This window comes from Parus major, chromosome 1A (assembly GCF_001522545.3).
Source record: "Parus major isolate Abel chromosome 1A, Parus_major1.1, whole genome shotgun sequence".
Taxonomy (NCBI): domain Eukaryota; kingdom Metazoa; phylum Chordata; class Aves; order Passeriformes; family Paridae; genus Parus; species Parus major.
In genome coordinates this window covers 41,035,741-41,061,848 of record NC_031773.1, presented here as the reverse complement: position 1 = coordinate 41,061,848, position 26,108 = coordinate 41,035,741, and the positions used below count along the sequence as shown (strand labels likewise).

The 26,108-nt window shown below is 39.8% G+C and overlaps 3 protein-coding genes and 1 long non-coding RNA gene across 13 annotated transcripts in view; 3 read left to right on the top strand and 1 right to left on the bottom strand.

Moving 5' to 3' along the window:
• The window catches only part of ATP2B1 (ATPase plasma membrane Ca2+ transporting 1), a 60,438-nt gene extending 57,347 nt beyond the window's left edge, over positions 1–3,091 (top strand). For all 5 annotated transcript variants that reach the window (XM_019006632.1, XM_015627491.1, XM_015627489.2 and 2 more), the window contains one exon: positions 173–3,091. In XM_019006632.1, coding sequence (XP_018862177.1) covers positions 173–484 — 312 coding nt within the window. In that variant the 3' untranslated portion in view covers positions 485–3,091. The remainder of the gene's footprint in view (positions 1–172) is intronic.
• Positions 3,092–5,994: 2,903 nt separating this feature from the next.
• Positions 5,995–17,219, bottom strand: LOC107204419. Of its 4 annotated transcripts, XR_004497662.1 has the most exons (5): positions 17,043–17,219; positions 16,475–16,526; positions 12,474–14,020; positions 12,027–12,127; positions 5,995–8,847 (listed from the first exon to the last, which is right to left on the bottom strand). It is a non-coding gene; the product is annotated as an uncharacterized LOC107204419 (long non-coding RNA). The 4 variants fall into 4 exon arrangements; XR_004497661.1 differs by having other exon boundaries at positions 12,474–12,526; positions 13,791–17,219; XR_004497660.1 differs by having other exon boundaries at positions 12,474–17,217.
• A 34-nt stretch (positions 17,220–17,253) lies between these two features.
• The window catches only part of POC1B (POC1 centriolar protein B), a 48,259-nt gene continuing 39,404 nt past the window's right edge, over positions 17,254–26,108 (top strand). For 2 of the 3 annotated variants that reach the window (XM_015627496.1, XM_033514730.1), the window contains exons 1-3: positions 17,254–17,382; positions 17,630–17,714; positions 25,504–25,675. In XM_015627496.1, the coding sequence (XP_015482982.1) occupies positions 17,269–17,382; positions 17,630–17,714; positions 25,504–25,675 (371 nt within the window). In that variant the 5' untranslated portion in view covers positions 17,254–17,268. Of the gene's footprint in view, positions 17,383–17,629; positions 17,715–21,027; positions 21,114–25,503; positions 25,676–26,108 lie in introns of those variants that run through there. The other variant, XM_033514729.1, reaches the window with a different exon arrangement.
• GALNT4 (polypeptide N-acetylgalactosaminyltransferase 4) lies at positions 17,724–22,744 on the top strand. The gene has a single exon (XM_015627495.2). It carries the CDS (start codon positions 18,208–18,210, stop codon positions 19,957–19,959), a length of 1,752 nt encoding a protein of 583 aa, XP_015482981.1. The 5' UTR covers positions 17,724–18,207; the 3' UTR covers positions 19,960–22,744.

Sequence of the window (26,108 nt, the reverse complement as noted above, 5' to 3'; positions counted from 1 at the left end):
GACTGGCAGTGCTCTACTGAAATGCTCTTCATTTTTTACAGTTTATTGCAAGTTCCACTGCATCATACAAATTTGGTTCACTCATGTCTAGCTGTTTGTGGATTCAAACTCATAAGAACCATGCCACGATCAGTAAATCTGCAGCATTTTAACGTTTTTTCTTTGTTTACAGATCCGAGTGGTGAATGCATTTCGTAGCTCCTTGTACGAGGGGCTAGAGAAACCTGAGACACGAAGTTCAATTCACAATTTTATGACGCATCCTGAGTTTAGAATAGAAGACTCCGAGCCTCATATTCCCCTTATTGATGATACTGATGCTGAAGATGATGCTCCAACAAAACGCAACTCTAGTCCCCCTCCCTCTCCCAATAGAAATAACAATGCGGTTGACAGTGGAATTCACCTTACAACAGACAAGAACAAGTCTGCTACCTCTTCATCCCCAGGGAGCCCACTACATAGTTTGGAAACATCACTCTGATTGTAAGCTGAATGTTAACACACTAGCTGCATTGTAAAGAAATTGAAACTGGGTCTCTTCACACATTATGATGGACAAGATGATATTCTTGTCTTGGACTTCAACAGAAGAAACACTTGTACGAATGTAGATTTATTTTTTTAAAAAAAGCTTTCTGCCAGACTGGAGGGTGCTTTTCTGGGGGTGGGAGTAATAATGAACTCTGACAGATAAACAGTAACTCAGCATAAGTGACCTGTGGATCATCTGTTGTACTAAGAATGGTCCTGAAGAGTGTGTTAGCAGAGCTTTAGTTTATCATGATCCTTTTCTGAGGGGAAAGCTGGGAAGGGCAAGGAGGCCCTGGATCATTGAATTGATACTTTAATTTCTGCTGTTGGCTGTTAATAATTTGGATTATTTATGTTTATAAATGATACAGATCTGTTTACAAGGTTTGTAGATACTTTTTTGTTCCTGTTCATAGATGGGAAGCTTCCTTATAAATGATGCAGAGAAGACAAAAAACAAAACAAAAAAACCAAAAAAACTAGTCCTTCAAATACTGCTGTATTTTCAGGAAAAGGGTGTTTCTATTGAAACTGTACTAAATTTTGCCTGCAATTTACCTTGTTAAATATTGTAGATAAATTGCTACTACTAATAGCCAAATAGATAACACTAATGCTTTGTAAAAACATGAGCAGTGGTGTTCTAATGAAGTTATGGCCTCTGTCCTAATTAGTTTCTTAAATACATTTACTACTTAATGGTTTTGAAACAACTGTTTAATTTTTAAAAATTTTGAGAAACTTAATGAATAACTTTTGTTCAGAACTTAGTAGGATTGTTTAATGCAGGACATCAATACGTGATGGAACTTGCTTGAAATATTTCTGTTATCTCGGGCAAAATGGATTAAATCAAAATACATCAGAATCTTAGTCCTTTGTTTTTGTCTAATCATGTTAGTTTAGTGCTGTCTTGGTGAACTGTGAGTGGAACTGTGATTTTTTTCTAATCTATAGAATCCTTCATGCAGCATGAGGGCTGTTGGCATTTTGAAAGGTTGTTAGTGGGTAGCATACATGTTCTCCTTTTTGTTTTTGAAACTTGTTTGTAAACATGAATAAATCTGCCCTTTTGTTAAAATAAAATTGCAGCAATGGTTTCTTACAGATTTTTTTTTTCTCAGCTCCTTCAGTGGAAATACAGAAAGTACTCTTTTGTGTTACTGGTTACCTTTAAACTGCAATTTCAAGATGGTAACAGCCCCACTCCAAATAGCTCTTTGGATAAATGGAAACATGGTGGCTGCCTTCAGAATGAATGTAAGTTAAGGTACTCAAAAGTCTTCACTGAGCCAAAAGGATACTCCTGGGGAATTAATAGGTCTGCCTGAAATTCCGAGACTCGCTGTGAGTACCGTGTAATAAATGTATCTCTGACTGCTTAAGTGAGGGAGACTGAGAACTGACATAAAGCACAGGTGAAATGCACCAGAACTGATCGACTAGAGATTGAATGAAGAAGTTATGGTCTGCCTCTGCTGTATTGTTCAGACAGCGAAGGATGTTGAAACAGTACTTGGTCTGGCACTTCCTCATATTCCTCATAGGTACAATACTACTTAAAAGAGCAACAGAAGACATGAGTTGTAAGATTTTCTTTTTCCAGCTCTGTATTCTTTAAAATAGCAAGTGAATTTTTTTGTCAAATAATCCAGAATTACGGACTTTTTTAAAGTGGTCCCTTCAGAGGACTGCAAGAATTAAGTTGGGGTAATGAGGAAGGAAATAATACTAGAGCTAACTGCAGAAGTGAGCAGGTTGGGAAGCTCAAGCACATCTTTCCCTTGTGGTGGGGTACATGCATGCTTGGGGTTGTCCTTTAGTGGATATTGTTCAACCTGTGGCACTGTATCCCACTGTCAACCACTCCTGAATTCCATCTTTTCTATTGTACTTCAGTAAATACACTGAATTCTAGGTAAGGGGGTCGAGGGTGGGGGGTTGCACTTGACACTTTGTATAGTAATTTCTCCCACATGTTTCTAGCACTTTTCTTACATCATAGTTCTTATCTAGAGCGCTTGGTAGGGGGGGTCAGTTTTTATGTAAGCTATTTTCTCTTTACTACAAAAGTCAGATAAGCATTGGCTAGAAATAAAGGGAGTTTTCTTTACCTGTGAAGTACACTGCCATGTGGAAAAGTATCTTCATTTAGCTTCATTAATGAATAATGATTTGACTTCATTTCAAAACAGACTTTAATTTTCCCCTCTTCTCTAGGTGTGATCATGACTGCATGTTATCTTTTTTGAAATAAAATCTACACTTAAGCCTTTTGTGGGGGGTGGGAGGGTGAATGTAGGCTTTGTACATCGCTGGTCCCTCTTGATTCTGTTAACATCAGTGTGCTGTTCTTACAGGAAACTTCCTTACAGAAACAAGGAAAAGTTGTTTAAGAGGGGGGTATGCTTTCTTTGTGATCTCAAGAAATCATAACATTGCCTAGATTATGAAATGGTTTTCACTAAGCTCATGAGGCCTTCATTGCCTTTCTGGTTGTAAGGTTTACTTGTCTTTCTTCTTGTAACTGAAATAAATAAAAGTGCTGTTCATCTCAGTCTGTATGGGGACTGAAATTCTTGAATGTCAGTACAGTAGTGATTTAAACCTGAATGCATGCCAATTCTATAAAACAGCTCTTGCTACAATTTTATGCTCATCATCTTTTAAAAGGTCATGGTATATTGTGTACATGGTTGAGCAATAGTGACTTTGAACATAAACTCAGTTCTAGCCTGACTACTCTTTGGAGTGGCTTAAAATGTGGTTTCCTGGGTGGGATGTCTACTGTTGTGTATATGTTGGGACACCTCATCTTAGTGCTGAAGGAGGGCTGGAAATGCTAATAATATAAGAGGACTCATTCTTTTCTGTAATGGCCTTACCAGGAATAGGAAAATGCTGTGTCATGGAGTAGTCTGGAGAGAATAATGGAAACAAATGCCTTAATGCTAAATCAGTGGGAAAATGCAGGGGTCTGTAGCAAGTACAAGCAGTCAAAAATGTGAAATAACACACTGAGGCTTTATTAGAATAACAGTAAATTTTCCAATGTGTTTCAAAGTAAGCAAGCAAATGTAATATTCATGGAAGGATAACTTGTGTGTACTGAGTATTGGAAAGTGATTCCAAAGGCCTGATAAGCTCAATTTCTACTGCTAGTAGTTCTAGCCTCTGCAGAGCTCTAGAATAATCCAGATCATAGTATCCACTACATAAATTATAGTATCTTAATGTCTGCACTACTTTTCTAATGCAAACACTTGGTTTTTAAGAGCTGCTGCTTTTTCCATCTGCACCCTCTCCCCCAGCAGTGCATCTCTTCTGATCTTACAGATTTCAAGCCCTCACTGAAGTACCTTAACTTTGTTTAATGACCCTGGCCAGCATGAAGGGTCCAACTCCAATTTATCTCCAGACTGATTAGGCCTGCTTATTCAGGGCCATGTCATGAGAAATTCTGGGCCAGAATAAGGAGCCTATAGCTGTTCCTGCCAATCTTCTCCCCTGAACTGTGTACAGAAATACCTAATCACCTTCCTCAGGAGGTTGCAGCATCCATCAAGGAGATATGACTTAGTGTCTAAAACAGAAACCTCCTACAGGTATTATTTATCCTTTGTACTCAGAGATGAGGTTTTGCTAAGAAAATGATGGGATGGGCTTAGACAACTGAAAAAAAACCAGCATGTAAAAGGTAGCTCATTGGATAGTGACTCTTTACTACTAGAGTTTTCTGCAAAATCCATACAATTTTCAGCTTGAAAAGGGTTCCTTGACTTGCCCCAAATAGAAGACAGTAGGAATTTAAACTTGGAAAAATAGCAGGAATATTTCTGGGAATTAACAGCTTTTGGTGGAAGTGTACATTCTGGAATACTGGAGCATCATCTCACATTCTGATGTAATGACAAGTGTCAATCCAAACCTGAAGCAGTAGCTGCTCACTAAAATGGAAATATGCATTCTGGATCCCTTTGATGCTTTTGTCCTTGCAAACATAGCAGCATCTAACATCTTCTGAACATCTTCATCGGCTTTCCTAGGCTGCCTCTCTGCAAGGCATGAAGCTGAATTATGCTGAAAGACTGTAAGTATGATCATACAGAAAACCTTTCTATGTCTTCCTCCTTGGCAAAGGCACAGTCTTGGGTTCACTCCATGGCAACTGCTCAGGCACAGAATGAGTACTGGCTTTTCCTGTTTTAAAGCTTTCAATCTCTTGTAGAGAATCAGGGTGTACACTTGAAATGTTTTGTGTGAAAAGCCTCCCAGACTTTTGATTTAAGATACAATAAAAAAGCCGCTCTACAAATAAACCCCAGAAGATATGTTTTTCATCTTTGACAATTTTAGCCTTACAAATACAGGATTTAACTTGACTTTCTCAGTTTTCCACAAGTTGGTTGCTCTGATGGCTGTTAGGTACAAAACCTCTTCAGTTATGACCTAAGGTAGTTGCAAGATCTCCTAAAAGGTAAGCCTGTATTTAGCAGATGTTTGTGGGAAAATACATAGCTTATTTTGACTACTGTGCTGGCAGCTACTGCATAGTGTTTTGTGCTATGTATTTTAGGAGAGAATCTGCAAAATTAACAATTTACAAAATTCAGATCCATGCAATGGGACCTGTCAGAGAACACATGAGTCAGACACAGGATTCATGAAGTAGGGAATGCTTTCAACTGATATTTTGGTAGAACACAGGATTTTGTTTTGGGCAACACTGCTTTAGAGATGGGAAGATTTCTCTTTAATCACTTGACATGTATTGGCCATTAATGTTCTGATCAGTGCAACAGTTGAATTCATTGAGGACAATCATTCAGAAAGCATTCATATAAACAAGTGTTTTTAAATAAAAAGAAGACTGGAAAAGGTGCTTTTTGTCATATTTTAATTTCCCCAAGAGATGAGTCATTCTTAGCTTCTTTTCTTTTGACAAATCAACTAGGCTCTGTTCTAATAAATCTAGCAATAGATAGACATGAATTACAACTTGATATCTCCTTTCTGTCTTCCCCCTTCCAGTCTGCCAAGGATGATTGTAGGGAATCAGTGAAGGACAGATGGTGCAAGATGTGCAGCAGTGGATTTTTCTCATTTATCATATTTCTATCTTGCCTTTTGGTCTTCTGCTTTCTACTTCAAGATCTCACCCACTCTCAGTAAATTTTGGGAGTACTTTTTATATGGTAGCATCTTTTGGTGCCAGAGCCCAGAGCAACTCATAGGAGAGCTCTTTAGAGCTCTTTCAACAAGATCTGTGGAAAAAATTGGCTTTGGAAAAAGAGTTAAAGAGGGACAGACAGCTTTTTTCTCAATTAGAAAAACAACAGTATGAACTACATTACAAAGTTTTTAAGTCCAAAAGAATTTGCAGGCCAAATATCACCAAAATAGCTCGGCTGGTTACTTAGCCCATAAAGATTCTATAAAGCCCATCATGTTTTAGCAGAACATAGCTAAATTGATGCCATATTAAGAAATTAGTTTCTGATTTTCCCAGCCAGTCAAAAGTGGCAGCACGTGAAACTGCCTGAACACAAGAAAACACACAGAGAGGTTAGGGAGTCTTCATCCTTTGAGATCCTCAGAACTCAGCTAGACACAGCCCTGAGCAAACTACTGTACCTGATGCTGCTTTTAGCAGGGCTTTGGATTAGATAACCTGCAGAGGCCCTTGCCAACCTCAGTAATTCTCTGATCCTGAAATTCTTGAGCAGGAGGTGTAATTCTATTTGGTTTATTCATAATCCTCATGGGTATTCTTTCTATACATAGACAGAATTCAACAGACATCAGCCGCTGGAATGATCAAACCTGAGGCCAAGCAAGAAAGCAGCTGACTATTTTCTTTCTCTTATCTTAAACTGACCTGACCAAAAGGCTTGCTGATATTTGCCTGCTGTAATGTTTACTGTGACAACAGAGCTTGTATCAATTCTGCTCTAGTAAACCTTTTTGAATGGCTGTAGTTCATAGGAAAGCCCACAGATTTTATTTAACATGATCTCTAGAAAGCCACAGACCCATGGAAATCAGCTTCTTTTCAAGGAGAGGATTTCTCATTCTGTTATTTGCCTCTTTTAGGTGTAGAAAGAAAAAAAAATTGTAACTGATTCTAAGAAAAATTAAACTCTAGTTTATTTGAAGATTTTTGTGGTTTCATTGCTGTGCTCTCTACTTAGGACTCTTGAAAGAACCTAGTCCTTTATCTAAAAGTTAGTATTTTTTTTTTTTTCTGGTTTCAAGTGTTTAAGATCAGTTTCTAAAAAAAGGAGGTTCTCTTGCAGGCCTATAAAGCTAATGGAATTTATATTATTCTAATGGATCAAGACAAAGAGTACTGAAAAGTATGTTTTTAGTCATAGAAGACTATAGTTTACATGGAATTGAGACCCTGACTTTTTCTCCTTACCTTACTTCATGGAGTGGTGGTGCTACAGGCTTTTATCTAATTGAGCAAAGGATTGGTGAAATGAAATGAAATATCAGTTCTGATATTGCATACAAATGCTCCCTTCTTCTGCCTTGAGTTGCAGAAATATTTTGCTACACTTAAAGAACTTAGTATTATATCAGAGTTGGAGTCTCTTTTTATCGGTTCTCACATAATTGCCTATAAAACTTTAATGCTAATGTAGAAAAACATTACGAAACTGCCATTATGATCTCAAAAATGTTGTAATGGGAAAAAGTTTCAGAGTCCAAGCATAACCTGCATAGTAAAACTAGCTTCCTGGCTGATCAAATGTTATAGTAGTGAGATGATTCAACCCAAAAGTTGACATTCTAACTGTTGAAAAAATAGCTGAGTTTCTACAAAACAGAAAGATAATCTTTTTTCTTAGAAATACCATATTCCTTTTGAAATTAAAACACATTTAACACAAGCATGTTTAGAGGATGTGGGGGAGCACCTACAACACTGATTTCCAATATGCTGTGTAATGGCTCTCTACCTTAAAGGTGCAGAAATCTTTAGTATTTTCATCTGTAGAGTCAATATATTGAAGCATGTCTCATTTCAAAAGTCTTAATGATTCAGTAAAAGATAACTCTACAGAATATGGTTAAAAGTATTCTGAACTGCCACTTTTAAAGAGCTTGGGACGCCCAGCCAATCCTGTAGGCAAGTCAGTACCTGAATACAGTTATTACAGCTTTAAATCTCACTGACTTCAGCCTTTTTCAAAAGAGCCATAAACCCATGACCCAATTCTGAATGTCAATAAATGATCAAGTGTCAGCTTGATACCAATCAACACAATCAGCATTTTATATATTTGAATGATGAAGTGCTACAGGGCTTCTGATCACTGGATGAGGAGTATGAGCTGATAAAATTCCACTTGAGAAAACAATTTTCCATTGGTTTTCTTCTTGTCCCCAAAGGCAATCAGCACAACCAATAGACCCCTCAGCGTTTATTTTCCAAAGTCATGGTTCATCTCTTGACAATCATTGTCAAAAACACTGAAATTCTGGGACACACTCATACATACTATCATGGACACAATTTGGAACATTCCACTTGGAATCAATCCAAGTCCAACAGTTAAGCCAAAGATAGCTATTTCCAAACTGACTACATTTGGGATATTGCCAAATAAAACAGAAGTGTTTCTGTGGCTTTCTTGCCTTGTCTTAGTCTTGTAAGTCTTGATTGTGCTGTAACTCAGAAATCAGGCCTTGGCGTAAATTTAATGGAAAAATGTATTTAGGTACTAAGCACCCTAATAAAATTATACAGTTCAATACTTTGCTTTTGTGTTATGAAATAAAAGGGCTTAGCCATTTCAAGAAAGAAATTTATTATTTTTCTGTTCATGCCAGTTGGTCTACTATCTCCAAGCTTTTAAGCAAGCTTTGACATCTGTCAAGGAGGATCTCCTCGTTTTGGGGATTTCTTTTGCTATAACAGCAGGGACCGTAGTCAAGTTCAACTTATAAGTACCTCTACAGTCAGCCTTGTTGGCGTTCCAGCAAAACAGTACCTTGTATAAGCAAACTGCTCTGACTCATTGCAGGGATGTGATTGGGTTGCAACTGAGTTTTTCACAGAATGAGGTTGTATCATGTGCTGCTGGCCCAGGTTGCCATTCCTCTCTTCTTGCGGTGTTCTCTCCGTTGTGCAATTTCAACAGCTTCTGTGACAGCTTGGTCAACCACAACGGAACCATTTCGGGTAAACTGCTGCTGCAGGCAAGTGGTGTGGGGTGTTCTCTGCACAGCAAAAACTCTAGCACAGAGCTCCTCCTGTGACTCCTGCTGCCCAGTCTAGAGCTCGAGGAACTAACAACCAAGGCACTGTAGATGGAAGGAAGTAGGAATTGAATGGGGAGAGTGGAAGGAAACATATCAGCAACGAGAAGGTTTTTGAAAACTTTTGGGGAAGAAAAGTAGGGTAACAGGAAAGAAGTAAGAAGAGCAAAAAACATGAATATTCAAGTTGAAAAGCTTGTGTTATAAAGCAGATTTATCCAGCTTGAGGCATTAACGTCAGGAGCACTACAAAATATTCTACTTATGCTTGAATACTTCAGTCATCTTTACCTCTTGTTTTGGCTGGGAGAAAACTCAATGATGATTTGTGCTGTGAATCTGAATACCAAAATTTGACAACCACTATGGACCACTCTAGGATTTCACATAAGTGATGATAGGTTTCAGGGAGCATAACAAAACTAGAACATCAACTGTTCTTGGTAAACTGATATAAGAAACTTAATTTAGTAGTTTTTATTTAAATACCAAAATTAAACATGGATAACATAATTAAGTGGTGTGTCACAGTAAAATGTGTTTATCTGCAAATGTTAATATATTTTTGGTGAAGACAAAGTTTCATGATCATATTGAATACTAAGGCAGGAAAACTTCCTTGCAGCAGGAGTGATTTTGAAAGCAGCTCTTGTAGCAATAATGTAATCATAACAACAGCTGGGAAATTCAGTGTCTGTTTTATGGACGCAAGAATCAGCTGCTTATTCTAATGATAGGTTATGTTCTTCAAAATATAAACCTAGTTAAAGTGAACTCTCTTAAACCAGAGTTAAAGTAGCCAGCAAACAATTTCTAAGTAAGAATTAGGGAAAAAAATGGAAAGAGTGCACAGATTAAGTTAGAGCTCTCATCTCCAGCATGCTTCCTTCTGATCTTTTTAGCCTGAACTTAGTATTTTGTCTCCATCAGAAAGATTGTGTGGTGTGAAAACACTTGTTAGGTTGCAGCCTTACAGGATATTGATGGAAAACTGCCTGGTTTGTTCTGAATGGGCAGAAACCACCAAACCGTGCTTCTTGGGCTATTCCTGCTACTGCCCCTGCAAAAGTTCTGGCACCCAGGTATCCCTTGTAACTTTGAAAGTGAATTGCAGCAATTTGCTGCATTTCTTGTCTGCTATGTAACTCTGCTGACTCTTCCTGCAGCTAGGAGCAGTCTTCATAGTAGCTGTATTTCTAATTGCCACTGTAAAACAGTCTGGAGAATTGCAACTGGATTGTGATGGAGATTCTGCATATAGTGTCTCCATATGCTGCAGCCTTGCAATTAGTAATGTGCAAGATGATAAAAGCAGGTAACATTTTGTGATACAACAGAATGCTACTGGAAGCCTGAGGGGTTTTTTTGCAAACTTGTTCTAAAAAGAAAATCGTGGGCATTCTTCCTGACTTCATTTTTTGATACTAAGCAGATGCTTCCTGCTTCATTCCTCTCTATGGTGCATGGCTTGTTCAGCCATTCAGGAGTTGTCCTCCTCTGAACAGAACCCGACATTATGCTCAGATCAGCATAAAATTTCATAACACTAGAGCCACTGCAAGAAAGGGCTGACACAAGCTGACACACATACAGCTATGTATGTATACAGCCTTCCTGCAAGAGAGGAAAGGGAGCTTTAAAGAAGAATGCAGGGAATGGGTAAGGTATTTGCAGTTTTCTACCTGCAAGGTGACCTGCTATATGTGCATGCTTCACTAGTGGAATAGGGCCTGTTGATTACAGTTTTACCATTTTAGAAGCATGATTTGTTAAGATGTAATGACATCACTCATTTTTGAATCAGACGACTGTCTAGTTATCTCATCTATACTGGCAGCTTTTGTACTTGATACAAAAGCAGAACAATGTATTTAATAATAAGACAGTCTGAAACTACTACCACTCCCTTCATTCTTCTGTGTGCATCAGCCACACAAGTAATATTCAAGAGAAAATCTATATGGTAGCAGCAGGAAGCATCTGTGGTAGTCTGTCATGTTGTGGGTTTGCCAACTGTCATACTGGAAAGTTCCTCCTGCCCAAGCAGACAGTGCTGCAACAGAAATAAAATAATAAAATAAAATAATAAAATAAAATAATAAAATAATATAATATAATAAAATAGGTACAGATGCAGGTTTTTCCTTGCCCAGACACAAATCCCTATCCTACTCTGTTAAAGTAGTGATGAACACAGATGTAATTTGTAAAATTGCCTCTCTCTCATATCTTCTCTGCAACTATCTTGAAATGAAGCAGCTGCCACTGCTTCCTGAGTCCTGTCCCTCTGGACAGGTAGCTAACTTAAGAGAATCAAAGTCTCCTAGCTCTTTTAAACATACTAACAAAAGTCTGGTTCAGCCCTGGTAAAATACACTGATGGCTCTGCCCTTAGACAGATGCCACAAAGAAGCAGCAGAGGAGAGCAGCTCTTCTAAATCAGCACTCAAGAAATTTCTGGACCAGTCATGGGATACAGAGTCAAGGATCCTCTTAGAGGATGCATGGGAGGTGTGGGAGCCTTGCATTATGACATAGCCAAACAAATGCATAGAGCACAGCCCTGTGCTAAGCACCTGCAGTCTCTGGTGGGTCAGACCTCACCCTTCAGAAAGCAATCGGCAGAAGAAAGTAACATGATGTTGTAGCTGCAGTTGTTCAAGAACCTTTAGGTTCCTTATTTTTCAATAATTGTGGCTTATCGTTTTTCCTGACTTGTTTTTGTAATTGCAATTGTTATCATTTGTCTTACTTTGTACCTGGCAGTTGCAAACATTGGTTTCAAGGACTTTATCTTAGCTTTACTGCTATTGGAAGACTGATGTTGAAAATATGCACTCTAAAGAAACTAATTGTATGGAGGATTATAGAAAAAAATCAGAAATAAGAATTATCAGCTAGACATTAATCCTATTTCAGCATTGTAAGAAATTACTAGGGTGCTTCCAGGGAATACTTACCCCTGAAAATTATGTATAATTAAAATTCAGAGTTATAAGATTTGTTTTTTATTTTTTTTTTAAAGGCCACTTGTTAAAATTACCTATAAACATGCATAACACAGTTACACTTGGCCAATTAAGTTTTTTCTTGAAAATTTAGGCGAGCTCTGACATCAAGAGATCATTCTTCTAGCTAGATTTCTTATTCTAGATTCCTTGTTCCTTTTATTCTACCCCCTAGATTGTTTTCCTTTAGGTGAAATGTCACCTTGTAGTACATACCTGAAGAGATACTTTACCAAACTAGGCATCTCCATACAATTCACCAGTTTTCATCCATCCACCTTTGCAGTTAACGTCCACATTGTAGCAGATGAATGATCCTGTTATAAAGTATACCAAATGAAGATGCTCTCAATCATTCTATATAGCACCTTCTGAAGCATTAATAAATTTCTACTAACCTTTGCTATGGTGTACTAAATTCTTCCAAAACTGTTCTAGCTCTCACGAACTCAGACACAGGAACAGCTCTTGATTTTTAAGTGCACATTACCAAACAATTTGATAAAGTAGCTAGATTCCAATGCATTGAATTTTGCAACATGACAGAATTTCAGGTATTGCATGGCAAAGAGACACCATACTATTTTGAAAAAAACTGCTTTACTTATTTTTAGAAAAGCTGGATGCAAGTGCTTTGAAATAAAAATATATTTACCAACATACCCATGTTACTGGCAACACAGGAAACCTTATTGATTTTGATCATCCATTAAAACCTTACAGAAAAGAAAGAAAGATGTTCTTTAAATTTGGGTATTCATCCATATAGTGATGCTACTGATATAAAACACCATGATAGGATTATCACAGAAAATTTCATAGTAAAACCTGTTCAATTATCTAAAAACAATCAGGGACTGCAAACTTTCTGAGCTTCAAATAATGCACATACATTATAGAGGGCAAGAGTTATTGACATTTCAGGTAACACTAAGAGACTTACATGCAGCTGCTGCCTATTACTCGGTGTTTTTATAGTGATGTTTGGGTACTAAGGGAGGAACATTAAGGGATTTAATCCCTTGAGTCATTATAAAGATATGTATCTTTTACACAAAAGCATCTAATTAAAAGGAACAAACAAACAAAAGACCTTTGGATAACACACACACTTTTATACAAATTCTAATGACTTTAGGTTCTTTGGCAGAGTAATTGTCACCCTCAGCTTCTAATCCAGATGGTCTTGAATGATGCAGTTTTCTTCCACACGTTTCCCTTCAGGCATCAGTAATAAGAGATAAATTCTCTTATTTATGCTTCTGTACAAATACAATCCCTACATTGAAAAAGGAAAAATCTCAAACATTTATCAGTGTCAATAGACCACTCATCATTTTTGTGGCCCTCCTCTGGACCTGCTCCAACAGGTTCACGTCCACCTTGTGCTGGGTGTCCTAGAGCTGCACTCAGCACTCCAGGAGGGGTCTCTTGAGAGCAGAGCAGAGGGGGAGAGTCACTCTGCTCCATCCAGTGGTCATGTTACTTTTGATGCAGCACAGGACACATTTGACTTTCTGGGCTGGGAGTGCACATTGCTGGGTTATGTCCAGCTTCTCACCCATGGGTATTCCCAGTATCTTCTCCACTGCTTTCAATCCATTCATCCCTCAGTCTATATTGATACTGGGCATTACCTCAAGCCAGGACAATTTTAAGTTTCATGATGTATGTACATGCCAACTCCTCAAGCCTGTCAAGATCCTCTGGATGGCATACATCCCCTTTATCAATTGAACCACTCAGCTTGGTGTCACACACAAATTTCCTGAAGGTGCACTCTGTGTCACTAAGATTAAACTATAAGCCCCAAAACACACCTGTGGGAGGATACCACTCAGCACTGGTAGCTCTTTGGTTGCAGTCATACAATTCCTTGCCATTTAATAGTCCATCCATCAAACCCACATCAATTTAGAGGCAAAAGCACTGGAAGGGACAGTATTAAAGGCTTTACAGAAGTCAAGTGACATCTCTTACCTTTCCTTTGTCTCCTGATACAGTCACTCCATCAGAGGCAGCCACATGATTTGCTCTTGACAAAGCTGTGTTGGCTGTCTCTAGTCACCTTCATACAATCACCTCTCATATGCTTTGAAGTAACTGCCAGCAGGACCTGCTCCATGATCTTGTTTGGGCACAAAGGTGAGGCTGGTCAGCAGTTCCCAGGGTCTGGGTGTGACAATTCCTTCCCTCCAGTGCCTGAGATACTGTTACAGAACAGTAGTCAGTGTCACTCCAGTCACTGAATGATAGTCAAAGCCTGATTATCATGACTTTTCAAATATGATTGAGACATGGCTCAGCCATCACATCTACCAGTTCCCTCAGAACCCCAGGATGCTTCTTAGACTAAAAGTAACATCATATGTATTCCAAATCATCTTTGTATTCCAAATTGTTATGTACCTACTTGATACTCTTTTCCATTCTCTTGCTGCTGTTGACAAACAGATTTTAATGGGATTTTGATAAGAAAATTTCAACAGAAGCAAAAAACCCAACACTACTCCACAAGTTATTTTATAGGTTTAATATTTATTTTATTTTCATAGCCATGTTGATGTAGCAGAAAAGATCATACGGTATAACAATTCTACAACAGCCAAACAGACTGCAATTAAATCTTTGTGCCCTTGGACTACATTCTCCTCCTACATGTCGGTGGGTGAATACCCAACACCACCCTGGCAAAGCAGATCTCACACTCCCCTCTAGTGACAGAGTACGACCTCCTGAGGCCTCTCAGCAGCCTGGACAGCTCTGCTGCTCCCAATAGGATGCCACATAATTACAGCTGGGGCTTTTAGTTTTATTTTAAAGTAGGATTAACACTAAGTTAAAATACCTCATTTCAGACATGAAAGAATTTTTTGTGGGCTACTATATTCCTAGTATATTTGCCCCTTATGCTCATGTATTGTTTTATATTAATTACACTAATTAGGATTTCATAATAATAATAATGATTTATGTGTGCATTGCAGCATACATGCACCAAGGTTATCACGTTTGTCCATGTATCCTTGAATTCTAGACATCATTTTACTAATTCTTTTCCTGCAGTGAACATGCAGTCAGCACAAGCCTGGAATTACCATCTTTAAAGTGCTCTTCTCTAGATACAATTTTTGTTCAGACATATACTACCTTAACACAGTGCTCAGAAAAAAAAAAAATAAATCTCCATAGCTGCTGAAACAGCAGCCTGCTGACACATGATGCTTGGAACATATTTTCTGAGGCACCATTTATCATTGTCATCACAGTGCACAACAACTTATTACAGTAAATTGCTCTTGCATATCATAACCTTAAAAAGACAATGCCAGCTCATAGTTGCATTATTAGGAGTTACAATAATCTTAAAACAATTCTAAAAATAAAATCTATACATACTAATGAGGGAACATAATCATCATAAAAACTGTTACCTGCCAGCTCTATAACTACAGTTACTATAGCTAATTACACGTCTGCAGTAAAGGAATACTTTGCTTCCTATGAGCATTTGGGAGTCCTCAAAGCACTCTCAGCTGAGAAGAGCCAGGAACAGACTAACATTGTAAGCCCCACAATTTGAGAAACACTCATCTATCAATTCATAGAAAGAGGGACGCCAACCTCCCTCTCTCCAAAATCACAGTCCTTCCTTTGCTTTATGCCTATCACCTGGCAATTTATAGTCCAGGAATTTTGTGGGCAGGTAGAGATTCCAGTCTATTGCTAGCATGCCAAAATTAGTAAAATATACTGAGCTGCTGGAAGAATAGCAGCTCTAAAGAAAGCAAAAGAAAAGGATTCAGTAGGACTGGGAATTGTGATTCAGCTCAGTTTCTAAAGTAGTAACATGTTTCTGACCACTGGGTTTTAAGGGGCTTCCAGAACAGATCCAAACCCAAAAACATAAGGTACAAGAAATACTGAAAATGAGCAGCACACAATTAAAGCAGCAGAGATGGTACTTTCTCTCATTCAGGAGATGAGAGGACACAGAATAAATTAAGATCACACAAAGTTTGGTACTAGCCCAGAGGGATAGAATCTAAATGTAGTCTCCCTGATGAGACACATCATTCACAGCTGAAAAAACCTGTCAGAAAAAAAGATAGTTGGAAAAAAAAAAGTTGAGAAAGGCTGGAAGACTTTAATAATGGTGAAGATGTCAGTTTAACTATTAACTTACTTCCTGCAGTGGGGTACAGTGCAGAACATTTAAGTCTTATCATTACCAGCTTTTTTTAATGCTACATTTTACTTTGTGATCTAAATCATGGGACTAAAATTAAAGGATGGGAGTGTGAGCTATGTAGAAGGAAAAAAACCCACAAAACTCCACTAATAAGCCAAACCAAAAACAAATAATGGCAGAAAACCTGTAGCTTTTGCTAGGTCCAAGTTAAAATCAATGTGTCTTGTCCCACCACTTATTTTTTTAAAAGGGTTTCATACTGTGAAATCAAAATGTGAAATTATCAGCCTACATAACCTCAATGTAAGGAGTGCTAGTCGATTCATGGAAACTGCCCTATATATTTGTGATAATCCTACTTTTTTCACCACTTCCAAAATTATTATTTTAAATGCACATTTCATGGTTAAACACAGTTTATTTGGAACTGTCCTATAAGTGACAATTCTTATATGTTGGCCTAATTACTGACCTGATTCTCTAGATGTAAAAGTTCAGTGTCAGAACAACCAGTAAAAGGCAGACTGGATTTAAAAAAGAAAGAAAGGGTAATTGCAGTATGAGTTACTTCTTCAGGAGCACTCGCATATCGAATGACAGCTTTGACACCACAGCCCTTCTTTTTGCTAATTGCCGTCAGCCCTGCTCTTACTAGCACAGCTATGATGGGAGCAGTACTTTTCCAGCGAGGCTGGCTCCCTCCCCTAGCTTCCCATGAAGCTGCACAAACATTCACAGTACTACTAACAACAGCGTTGCAGCGTTGGGATTTTCTTAATTTTTGTTTAAGGTAGGCGCAGGTTTTTAGAGCATTAAAGGTCTGTTAAATGACCACTCCGTATGACACAGACGCAAGTGCCAACTTAGAAATGTAGAAAGTCTGACCAAAATAAGAAACAACTGAAGAAAAAGAAGACAAGAGGCCAAACTACTTAAGGTACAAAATCAGTCTGAGGTTTAAAACACAGCTGTCCTGCATGAATTTGCGTCACAAAATCGAGGTAACGTGGGTCAGACCTTCCGCTAGCTGAGCATCCCACCTATGTCTGCGGCTCCGCCGAGCCGCGCCCCTCGCTGAGAGCTCAGCCCCTCACAACCGCTGAGCCAGCATGTCGCGACCCCCGGAGAGCCTGGGAGTGTTTCATTTTCCCTGGGGAAGCGGCCCCGCTCCAGCGCCGCCGGGCCGTGAGGGGGGGGTGGGGTCGCTGCGGCTTTAAGAGCGCCCGGCGCGGCCCCGCCCCGCGCAGCGCGGCCGCGCATGGGCGGATGGGGATCCGCGCTCTTGGCGCGGCGGATGAATCCGGGGCTCGGCCGGCCGCGCCTGCAGCGCGGGGCTCTCGCGGGCCGCTCCTCCCCGCTCCGCCCATGGCCTCCCCGCTGGTAAGGGCTCGGCCCCGGCCCCCGGCGACGGCCGCGGTAGCCAGGATGGCGGGCAGGCGAGCCGCGGCCGGCGGGCATCGCCCGGCGCCGAGGGCTGCCCGGTCGCCGCCCCCGCCGGTGGAAACGCTCCGGACGCCGGGACCGGCGGCTCCCGCCGCGCGCGGGGCGTTAGCGGCCCCTAAGGGGCGGGGGAGGGCGAACGCGGCCGCCCCCGCCCGCAGCCTGACGGTGCGCACCCTCTCCCCAGGAGGACCCCGTCCTGATCCGGCCTTTCCGCGGCCACACGGCGGCGGTGACGGGCGTCGCCTTCAACGCGAACGCGACGGGGCTGGGTGAGTGCGGGGCCGGGCGCCGTTTGCTTTCCGGGCGGGGCAGCCCGCTCCCTCCTCCCTCTTTCCCTCCCCGGAGCCGCCGGGCGGTTCCGGGCGCAGGTCCGGGCGCGGAGGCGGGGCGGGCTCCCGCGCCTTCGGGCGGGCTAAGGAGTCTCTGCCCCTTCCTTAAGCGACAACTTTTTGAGCAAACCACAAGGCGGGAGGAGGAGTTTGTCCCGCGGAGAGAGAGGAGGAGGAGGAGGAGGAAGTAAGTGAGGGGAGCGCCGAGGCCGGAGGGGCAGGGGGCTGCTCCGTGCCTCCGCCGCCGCCCCGCTCCCCCGCGGTCCCCCTGGAATCTACTGGGCCCAGCACGGAGGGCTGGCTGCAAACTCTGCCGGCGGCCCGAGCCCGAGGCTGGGAGTGCCTGCAGCCCCCTCCTCCCCGGGGGCGCGGGGAGACCCGGCAGGAGTTCACGGACCCCTCTCTGCTAAGGAGCTGCTTTTAACTCCCTAAGATGAGGATCCGTCTGGCGAGAAGATGGACGTGGGTCCGCAAAAGCTGCGTGTTCCTCGGCTTCTTAATGATCGCTTACTTTGTGGTCGAGCTGTCGGTTTCTTCCTTTGGTGCCTCCCTCACCGGCGAGAGCATCACTAAAGGGAAATGGGAGAGGCGCTTTTCTGACAGAGCAGAAGAAGCTGTCGATTTGGCTCGTCCAGTGTATGACAAACCCCCACCTGACCCTTACGCTCCAGGAGAGTGGGGTAAACCCTCTCGCCCACAGCTGAGTCCTGAGGAAAAGAAACAGGAAGAAGAGCTGATTGAGAAATATGCAATCAATATTTATTTAAGTGATAAAATTTCTCTCCACCGGCACATTGAAGATAATCGACTGAGTGGTTGTAAAGCTAAATCTTACAACTACAGAAGACTGCCCACCACATCTGTTATAATTGCTTTCTACAATGAAGCCTGGTCAACACTGCTGCGGACGATACACAGTGTTCTTGAAACAACACCTTCAGTGCTTCTGAAAGAAATTATACTGGTGGATGACCTGAGCGATAAAGTGTATTTGAAGGCTGAACTCGAAAAATACATAAGCAGTCTGAAAAGAGTTCGCTTGATAAGAACCAACAAACGAGAAGGATTGGTTCGTGCACGCTTGATTGGCGCTACCTTTGCTACCGGTGATGTTCTCACATTCCTAGATTGTCACTGTGAATGTGTTTCCGGCTGGCTGGAACCTCTGCTCGAAAGGATTGCTGAGAATGAGACTGTTATTGTTTGTCCTGTCATTGACACCATTGACTGGAAAACATTTGAATACTACATGCAAACGGCAGAGCCCATGATTGGGGGCTTCGACTGGCGGCTGACGTTCCAGTGGCACTCGGTGCCTAAACATGAACGTCTCAGGCGCAGATCTGAAACGGACCCAATCAGATCCCCAACTATGGCTGGTGGCTTGTTTGCTGTCAGCAAGAAGTATTTTGAGTACCTGGGAACCTATGATACAGGAATGGATGTTTGGGGAGGGGAGAACTTAGAATTATCATTTAGGGTTTGGCAGTGTGGCGGCATGTTGGAGATTCATCCGTGCTCCCATGTGGGCCATGTGTTTCCAAAGCGTGCGCCCTATGCTAGACCAAATTTCCTTCAGAACACGGCACGTGCTGCTGAGGTGTGGATGGATGAGTTCAAAGACCACTTCTACAACAGAAATCCTTCAGCAAGGAAAGAAAATTACGGAGACATTTCTGAAAGAAAGATTCTTAGAGAGCGTTTGAAATGCAAGAGTTTTCACTGGTATTTAAAAAATGTATTTGCTGAGTTGCATGTACCAGAAGATCGTCCAGGCTGGCACGGTGCTATCCGCAGCATGGGAATACCTACAGAGTGCCTTGACTATGTCTTACAGGAACATAATCCTACAGGGTCTCACCTTTCTCTCTTTGGTTGTCATGGTCAGGGAGGCAACCAATTTTTTGAATATACATCAAATCAGGAGATTAGATTTAACTCTGTAACTGAGCTGTGTGCTGAAGTCCCTGAGCGTGAAGATTTCATAGGTATGAGGAGCTGCCCAAAAGATGGCTCTCCCATCCCAGAAATTATTATCTGGCACTTCAGAGAAGATGGGACTATTTATCATCCTCATTCGGGGAAGTGCCTTACTGCTTATCGTACGACTGAGGGGCACGCTGATGTGCAAATGAGAACTTGTAATGCTGGAGATAAAAATCAGATTTGGAAATTTGAAAAATAATCACTGCTGGTAGTGTGAATTGAATGGACTGTGATCTCCAAGCTTTTTACACGTGTGAGCAGATAGCAGTGTTTGATTGAGTACCTTGGAATGTTTTCAGATGTGTCTGTAGCGATGAACTGTATGGAAAGCGAAAGTAAATAGTGGGGTTTGGTTTCTAAAACATGGATTAGAACATCTAATACTTTTTACTTTTGTAAAATTTTGATCCATTATTAATTTTCTCAGTCTTGATTATGGTAAAACGAAACTTTCTGGATGGACTGAGGAGGGATTTTTTCCATCTTAAAATTATGCAATAATCCTGCAAGATAATGTTACATGTAAACAAAAAAAAATTTATTTACAGAATGAAAGTTAAGGTTCTTGCAGTGGTATTAGCTGACCTATGTTGCATTTGCATTATAAAATATGTATCTAACACCCTAAGTAATGCTACAGTAGCATTGGAGTAGGTTGAATGGAGGCACATTGATTGACGGTACATGCTATTAAGGGTACTCTATTACATAGAAGAACAGGAAGTTTATTTACCTAGAAGGGCTTTGGCACTGCTTTGCAATCTTGTACCTATTGTATACATCTTACCCCATGGGGCTTAGTCAGGAGCTCTCATGCATTTAGAGGTGAGTGTGGTACCTGTGGAACCAAGGACATGCTGGCGATATCACAAATGGAAAAAATAGGGACAGCTACAAGTAAGAATTTTGTTTAAAGGCAATGGAAGGAAGGGAGCCACAAAATTGCCTTAGCTACTGCTGTTTCTTAGCTATATATTTAATGTATGCATTGCCTCTGTGTAAGTTTTCCATGTTCAGCCCCTCATCCTAGGGACACAAACGTTATGTGATCTAGACCCATGTTTGGATTTTTTGTTGTTTGTTTTTTGTTGTTTTTTTTTTCCATTTCATCTGTCAGCAGGGTAGAGGAAGGTAACATCGAGGAACATTTGGGCTGTTTTATTTTGCTTTTTGTGTTTTGGCAACAGCTGGCATGGGCCAGCCCTTGAAAGAGTTTTGAGATAATACAGCATTAACTGCCTCTAGTCAAAACAATACTACTGGAGACCTTGGGTAAGGCTGGGAAGCAGAAGCTTCTGACATGAAGGGAGTTGAAACGACTAAGGACAGCTTGGATGAAACTAAGATTTGTTGGTAAGGTGGTTCACAGAATTACTCATTTAGAATGTTTTCTTTTTTCTGTTATGCTGACTTTTTGAAGAATACTGATTCTTGAATCATATCACTAATTTTTTTGATTGTGATTATAGATGGTAGATGTCACAGATATATTGTGTACTTGAAAGAAATTTTTCATTAGTATCTGTATTTTAGTTTCATAAGATTTAAGTTGAACACTTTTCTTAATGTGTTGTGCATTCCAGCTGCTTTGATTATTTTCAATGAAGTGATAAATGTTCTTCAGTAGTCATAGTTTAGTAAGTCTTTACATGGGACTGGTAGGTAGAAATGTAAGCTAGTGAGCATTAGGAATCTGGATACTTGAGGAATGTAGTGGATGTGCATTTGCTACAGGTGTTGGTGGTGGAAGGGTTAAAAAGGGACTAGTGAAAACTGATGTAGTTGAAGTTTTGCCAAAAATAAAGTAAGAGTAAGTTAGAACATATTCTTAAATCTTATTGACTTGAAAGCCTTGAGCATTTTGGGTGGAAACAGGTTAAGATAGAAGATGAACAGAAGAAAATTTGGAGCTTGGAATGCAGCATTGAGTCATGCTAAAAATGGTTGCCACTGTGTGGCATGGATTCTTTTAAGACTTTAATTTATTTTTAGGCAGTTACTTGCAATTTGATTTTTTGCCCATTTTTTATCTTCCTTTTTCCCCCAAGTTGGTTTTTTTGTTGTTGTTGGTTTTTTGTTTGTTTGTTAAAAAAAAAGGGAGCTTTTTACTACATAAGGGAAACATTCCTGAGAAATTTCATTCCACTTTGCAGCAGGAATTCTTTTGTGGACCTGCAAGTTAGGAACCATTTATCAAATTTTAAAAGGCAACCAGTCATTATGTACTGGGTTAATAAATTTTATAAATTATGTGCTTTTGTGAAAAGTTTGCTGTTACAGTCAATAGAAATGACAGGAAAAAGGCCTAGATTCTCCTGTGTGGCAGATCATAAATGGTATGTGCAATGCATGTTTCTTCAGATGAAAGTAATATAATGGTGTGAATATAGACTATGCAAATTTTATACAGTTAATTTTTTAGCACTTGGCAAAAAATGCTTTTCATATAAAGAAATGCCTTCAAGTTAAACCTGACTTTCAAAGTATTCCTTATCTATTTAAGCAATAATTAGAAGTGAATCTGCCTCTGAGTTTGAGAAGTTATTCTCTCTATGTATATGAAGCCTTCCTCCTTCTCATGATGTCCATTTCTATTTTTTGGTGTTATTTAGAAACAAACTGGGGAGAAAACAACAACAACAACCAAAAAAGAATAAAATTTAAATCTTCCCAATGGGAATAAAAAACATGTGAATAAAAGGAAGAGGGACTAGAGAGAGAAAGAAGGAAAAAACAAAAAACATGTTACAGTTTCAATACTCCTATCCAGCTATTTTTCAGTACATACGGATTTCTGGAAAATCTGAAACTCCAAATGCTTTTCTATTCTGTTAGACTTTGAAGATTTGGTGAACACTTGTATATATTTTAAACTACTGATTCTAAGTGACTTAAAAGAAATTGAATGTAAACTTAACACTGAATAAATGTGGAGGGTTTTGGGATTTCTTTTGAAAAAATAAAGTCCAGAAAATTAAATGTTGGCTAGTGTGCTGACTCCTTTCAGTTCTTTTACTCTTGTGTACCTGCATACAGAATGCAACAAAAACTGCCAATAACTTGAACTTGCAGAAGTTACTAAAAGTTCTTCATATTTTATCCACTGCACTTAGAATTCTAGATTGGCTTTTTTTGACAGAGGTTCAATTAATAATTACTTTTCTCCAAGTAGGAAATCTTGCAATTCATTGCAAAATGTGTTTGTATTGTGACATTGTACTGTATCATTGAGGGCTGCAGGGTTCCTGTAAAGTGTGGGGGTTTGTTGGCAGTGGTAGAGTTTGAATATTCACACACCCATCATGTGCACTGTATTCTATCTGCCCTGTAATTCTTGGACTGAGTGATTAATTATATTGGAGATGCTTCAGTATTTTGAGAGATGTACATTGAGCTGCTAAAGCCTGTCTGAGTTTGTCTCTTTTGATCTTTGCACAACCTTCTTAGTCACCACTTTGTTATTGTGGGAAGTGAGAGTGAGATGGTAATTCTTTATTTCAGCAACTTGTGTTCATATATTTGTGTGTATATATAACAATGTATAGCATCAATAGCCACAATTCATAAATTGAACTTCATTTCACTGCAAATACCATAAAATCTTTTTTGTGGCGTATGTGATGCTCAGGTATCTGTTTACACACCACTTGGCTGTACATCTTGCAACTTGGCCTTTGCATAAGGCCAGGACCTTATTTTTTGGAGCTCTGTTCTGTAATGACTCATCAGCAGAAAAGCAAATTATCCAGTGGTGTATCTGCTATACATGGGTGTGTACAGGAGCACTGATGTTTAAAAAAAAAAGCACTCAGGTTATAAACTGAAGTAAGTTGTATATTGGAGTCAGCTCAGTGTGAGTTTTCAGCTTTCTACATTTTAGTTGTATTTTTCAGTTGTTCATAGCAAGGACAAATTGTCTTTCACCTCTAAACATGGTTTTGGGTATGTCACGTATTCTCTGAGGAGCAACAAGCCTATTTGTGCTATGACACAGCCTAAAAAAATTCTTCTGGATCTTCTGTGCTTTTTTTTATTTGTTTCCGATCCAATATTTAAGTATTACATAGGCAGCAGGGAGTCCAGAGGGAAAATAAGGAAGATGGTCACAGATGTCCCACAGAAAGGAGTACTTCAGGTCACTGCTTGTGTCTCATTTACCTTGGGATAGCCCATCTATGAGGCAGCAAGTTGCAAGAAACCAGGCTCTGAATGAAAGGTGCTGTCACCTGTCTAGAATATTTCCCTCTGTTTTTAGAACTGAAAGCTGATACTGCACAGCCTTCATGCATTTCACAAGATACCACAGGTATTTGGTAGTTCATCAACTATTTGTTTTAGAAGCCATTAGTCTTGTCTGTTTCACATTTCCAGCCTGATGCCTTCAAATTCTATTTTAGCTTATGTTTCACTTTTTCCTTTTAGTTTTACTCCACTGTAGATCACACTTTTCACAATCAAAGGGAGAAGGGAATTCTTTCAAGTACAATTAGAAAGACCCTGCTGTAAAGCAGGGTTTTGAAAAGTTGAAGTGGGAAGAAAATATCCTGTATTTCTTTGTCATATATAGGCCTGTAGATATGGGCATAGAGATAGTCTGGTCTCACATCTTTTAGCAGAAGCTAGTCTTTTAGGAATAAAAATAATATCTTGATATCAAAGTCATAAAGGGAATTTAATAGTTAAAATATAATTTTCTAATATGCTAATATTTTGTTTGAGGCTTGCCTTTACGTGGTAATAAGCAAACTCAATTTCTTTGTGCTATGTTAGTGCTTGAAAGAAGCTGGGAAGAGAAAAGCCATCTTCATGTTCTCTTCCAACTTCCAGGAGGCCCCTGTTTTTCCTTCCTCTCCCTTCTTTTCTCTACTAGGGTTAGGAGTTTGAAAACTGAGGGATGGGATTGTGACTACCTTGTTTTTATTTATGTCTATATACTGGAATTTAGCAGAGATGAAGATGGTAGGGATGTAGGAAAATCACATGCACCTGTTTAATTCAACTGCTTATTGTCTTTGCTTCTAATTGGTTCCTGAAAACGATCAAGCTCTGATAAAAGTTAGGTTTGCCTCTTCGATTGTAGATAGTATAGTTCACCTGTCAAGTGACTGCAAAAAGCTCACCCTCAAACATGTTCTTATTTTCAGACTGACAACTTCGTATTGTCTTTTGAACTAGACAAATATTAGTATTATAAAATTGGTACTTAAATAGGATTATAGAATTATCATATATTGATATCTTCACTCAAGTGTAGCTATCTGAAGTGTTAGAAGTCGTGACTTGAGTTTAAGTTCCCTTGTTTTTTGGAGTTAAACACTTGATGCTTGAAACAAATTCCATCTCAGAGATCAAAATGAGATTACTGAAGAGTTTGTCTATTGTTTTTAGGATTTGGTAAAGGCAGATTGGGATTTGTGCTGACTGATGTGCATGATGTTCAGCTTTGAATATTTTGCTTCATGTCTTCAAAATACTTGTAAGCCAGTTGGCGTAATATGTGGGAGAGCTGCCTGTTAAAAACTATCCTTTACTTCTCCCAGTCTTGTGACATCCTTCTGAAAGCTTGGTGTTGGCATTACTTGCTACCAGGCTTCTGCTCAGGCTAAGTAACCATTAAAACCTAGTAACTCCTCCCTCCCTGTAATACCCATTAAGTTCTCTGGTGAATCCAAATCCATAGTTGTTAGCTCTGACTTTCATAAGAGCAGTGAGCAGACTCCTAATATATTTTATTTCTTGCCAGTTACCTGCTCTGTGGATAGGTTTCTTATATTGTGGAAGCTGGAGACGCAGTGCAGAGCCTACAAGTTTGGTGGCCATGAAGAAGCAGTGACAAGTGTAGAGTTCTCACCAGATGGGCAGGTGCTGGCTTCAGCTTCTCATGATCACACTATCAGGCTATGGATTCCTTGCATGTGAGTATTACTGAGCACTGCTGGATATGTGTTTCATTATTGTGTAATGTGAATATTGAAGGCTTCTCTCAAGTTTTTTGTTTTTTTCCTTCCCACATGCCTGGGCTTTGACAGAAATGGAGATTGGGGACAACGAGCAACACAGTTCTTCACTGTATTACTTTGTTATTTTCTGTTAATAATGTGTAGTTTCAAAAGAAAAATAACAACTCAGAGGTCACAATTTTGTGTGTTTAGAACTATGCTTCATAATATTTCTCTGGCTTAAAGATTATATTTTAATAAGGATTGCATAGCTGCACTTCATTTTGGGGAGACGTGATGAAGAAAACAATTTTTTGGAAAAAAACATTTTTAAGGAACTTTATCAGACTGTTCTTGACTAGTAGTAATTATGATTTATTCAGTATGATCTTAGACGGATGTTACTTGA

Excerpts from the sequence above, each read along its gene's own strand:
- GALNT4 (XM_015627495.2), top strand. The coding sequence starts at position 18,208 with ATGAGGATCCGTCTGGCGAGAAGATGGACGTGGGTCCGCAAAAGCTGC.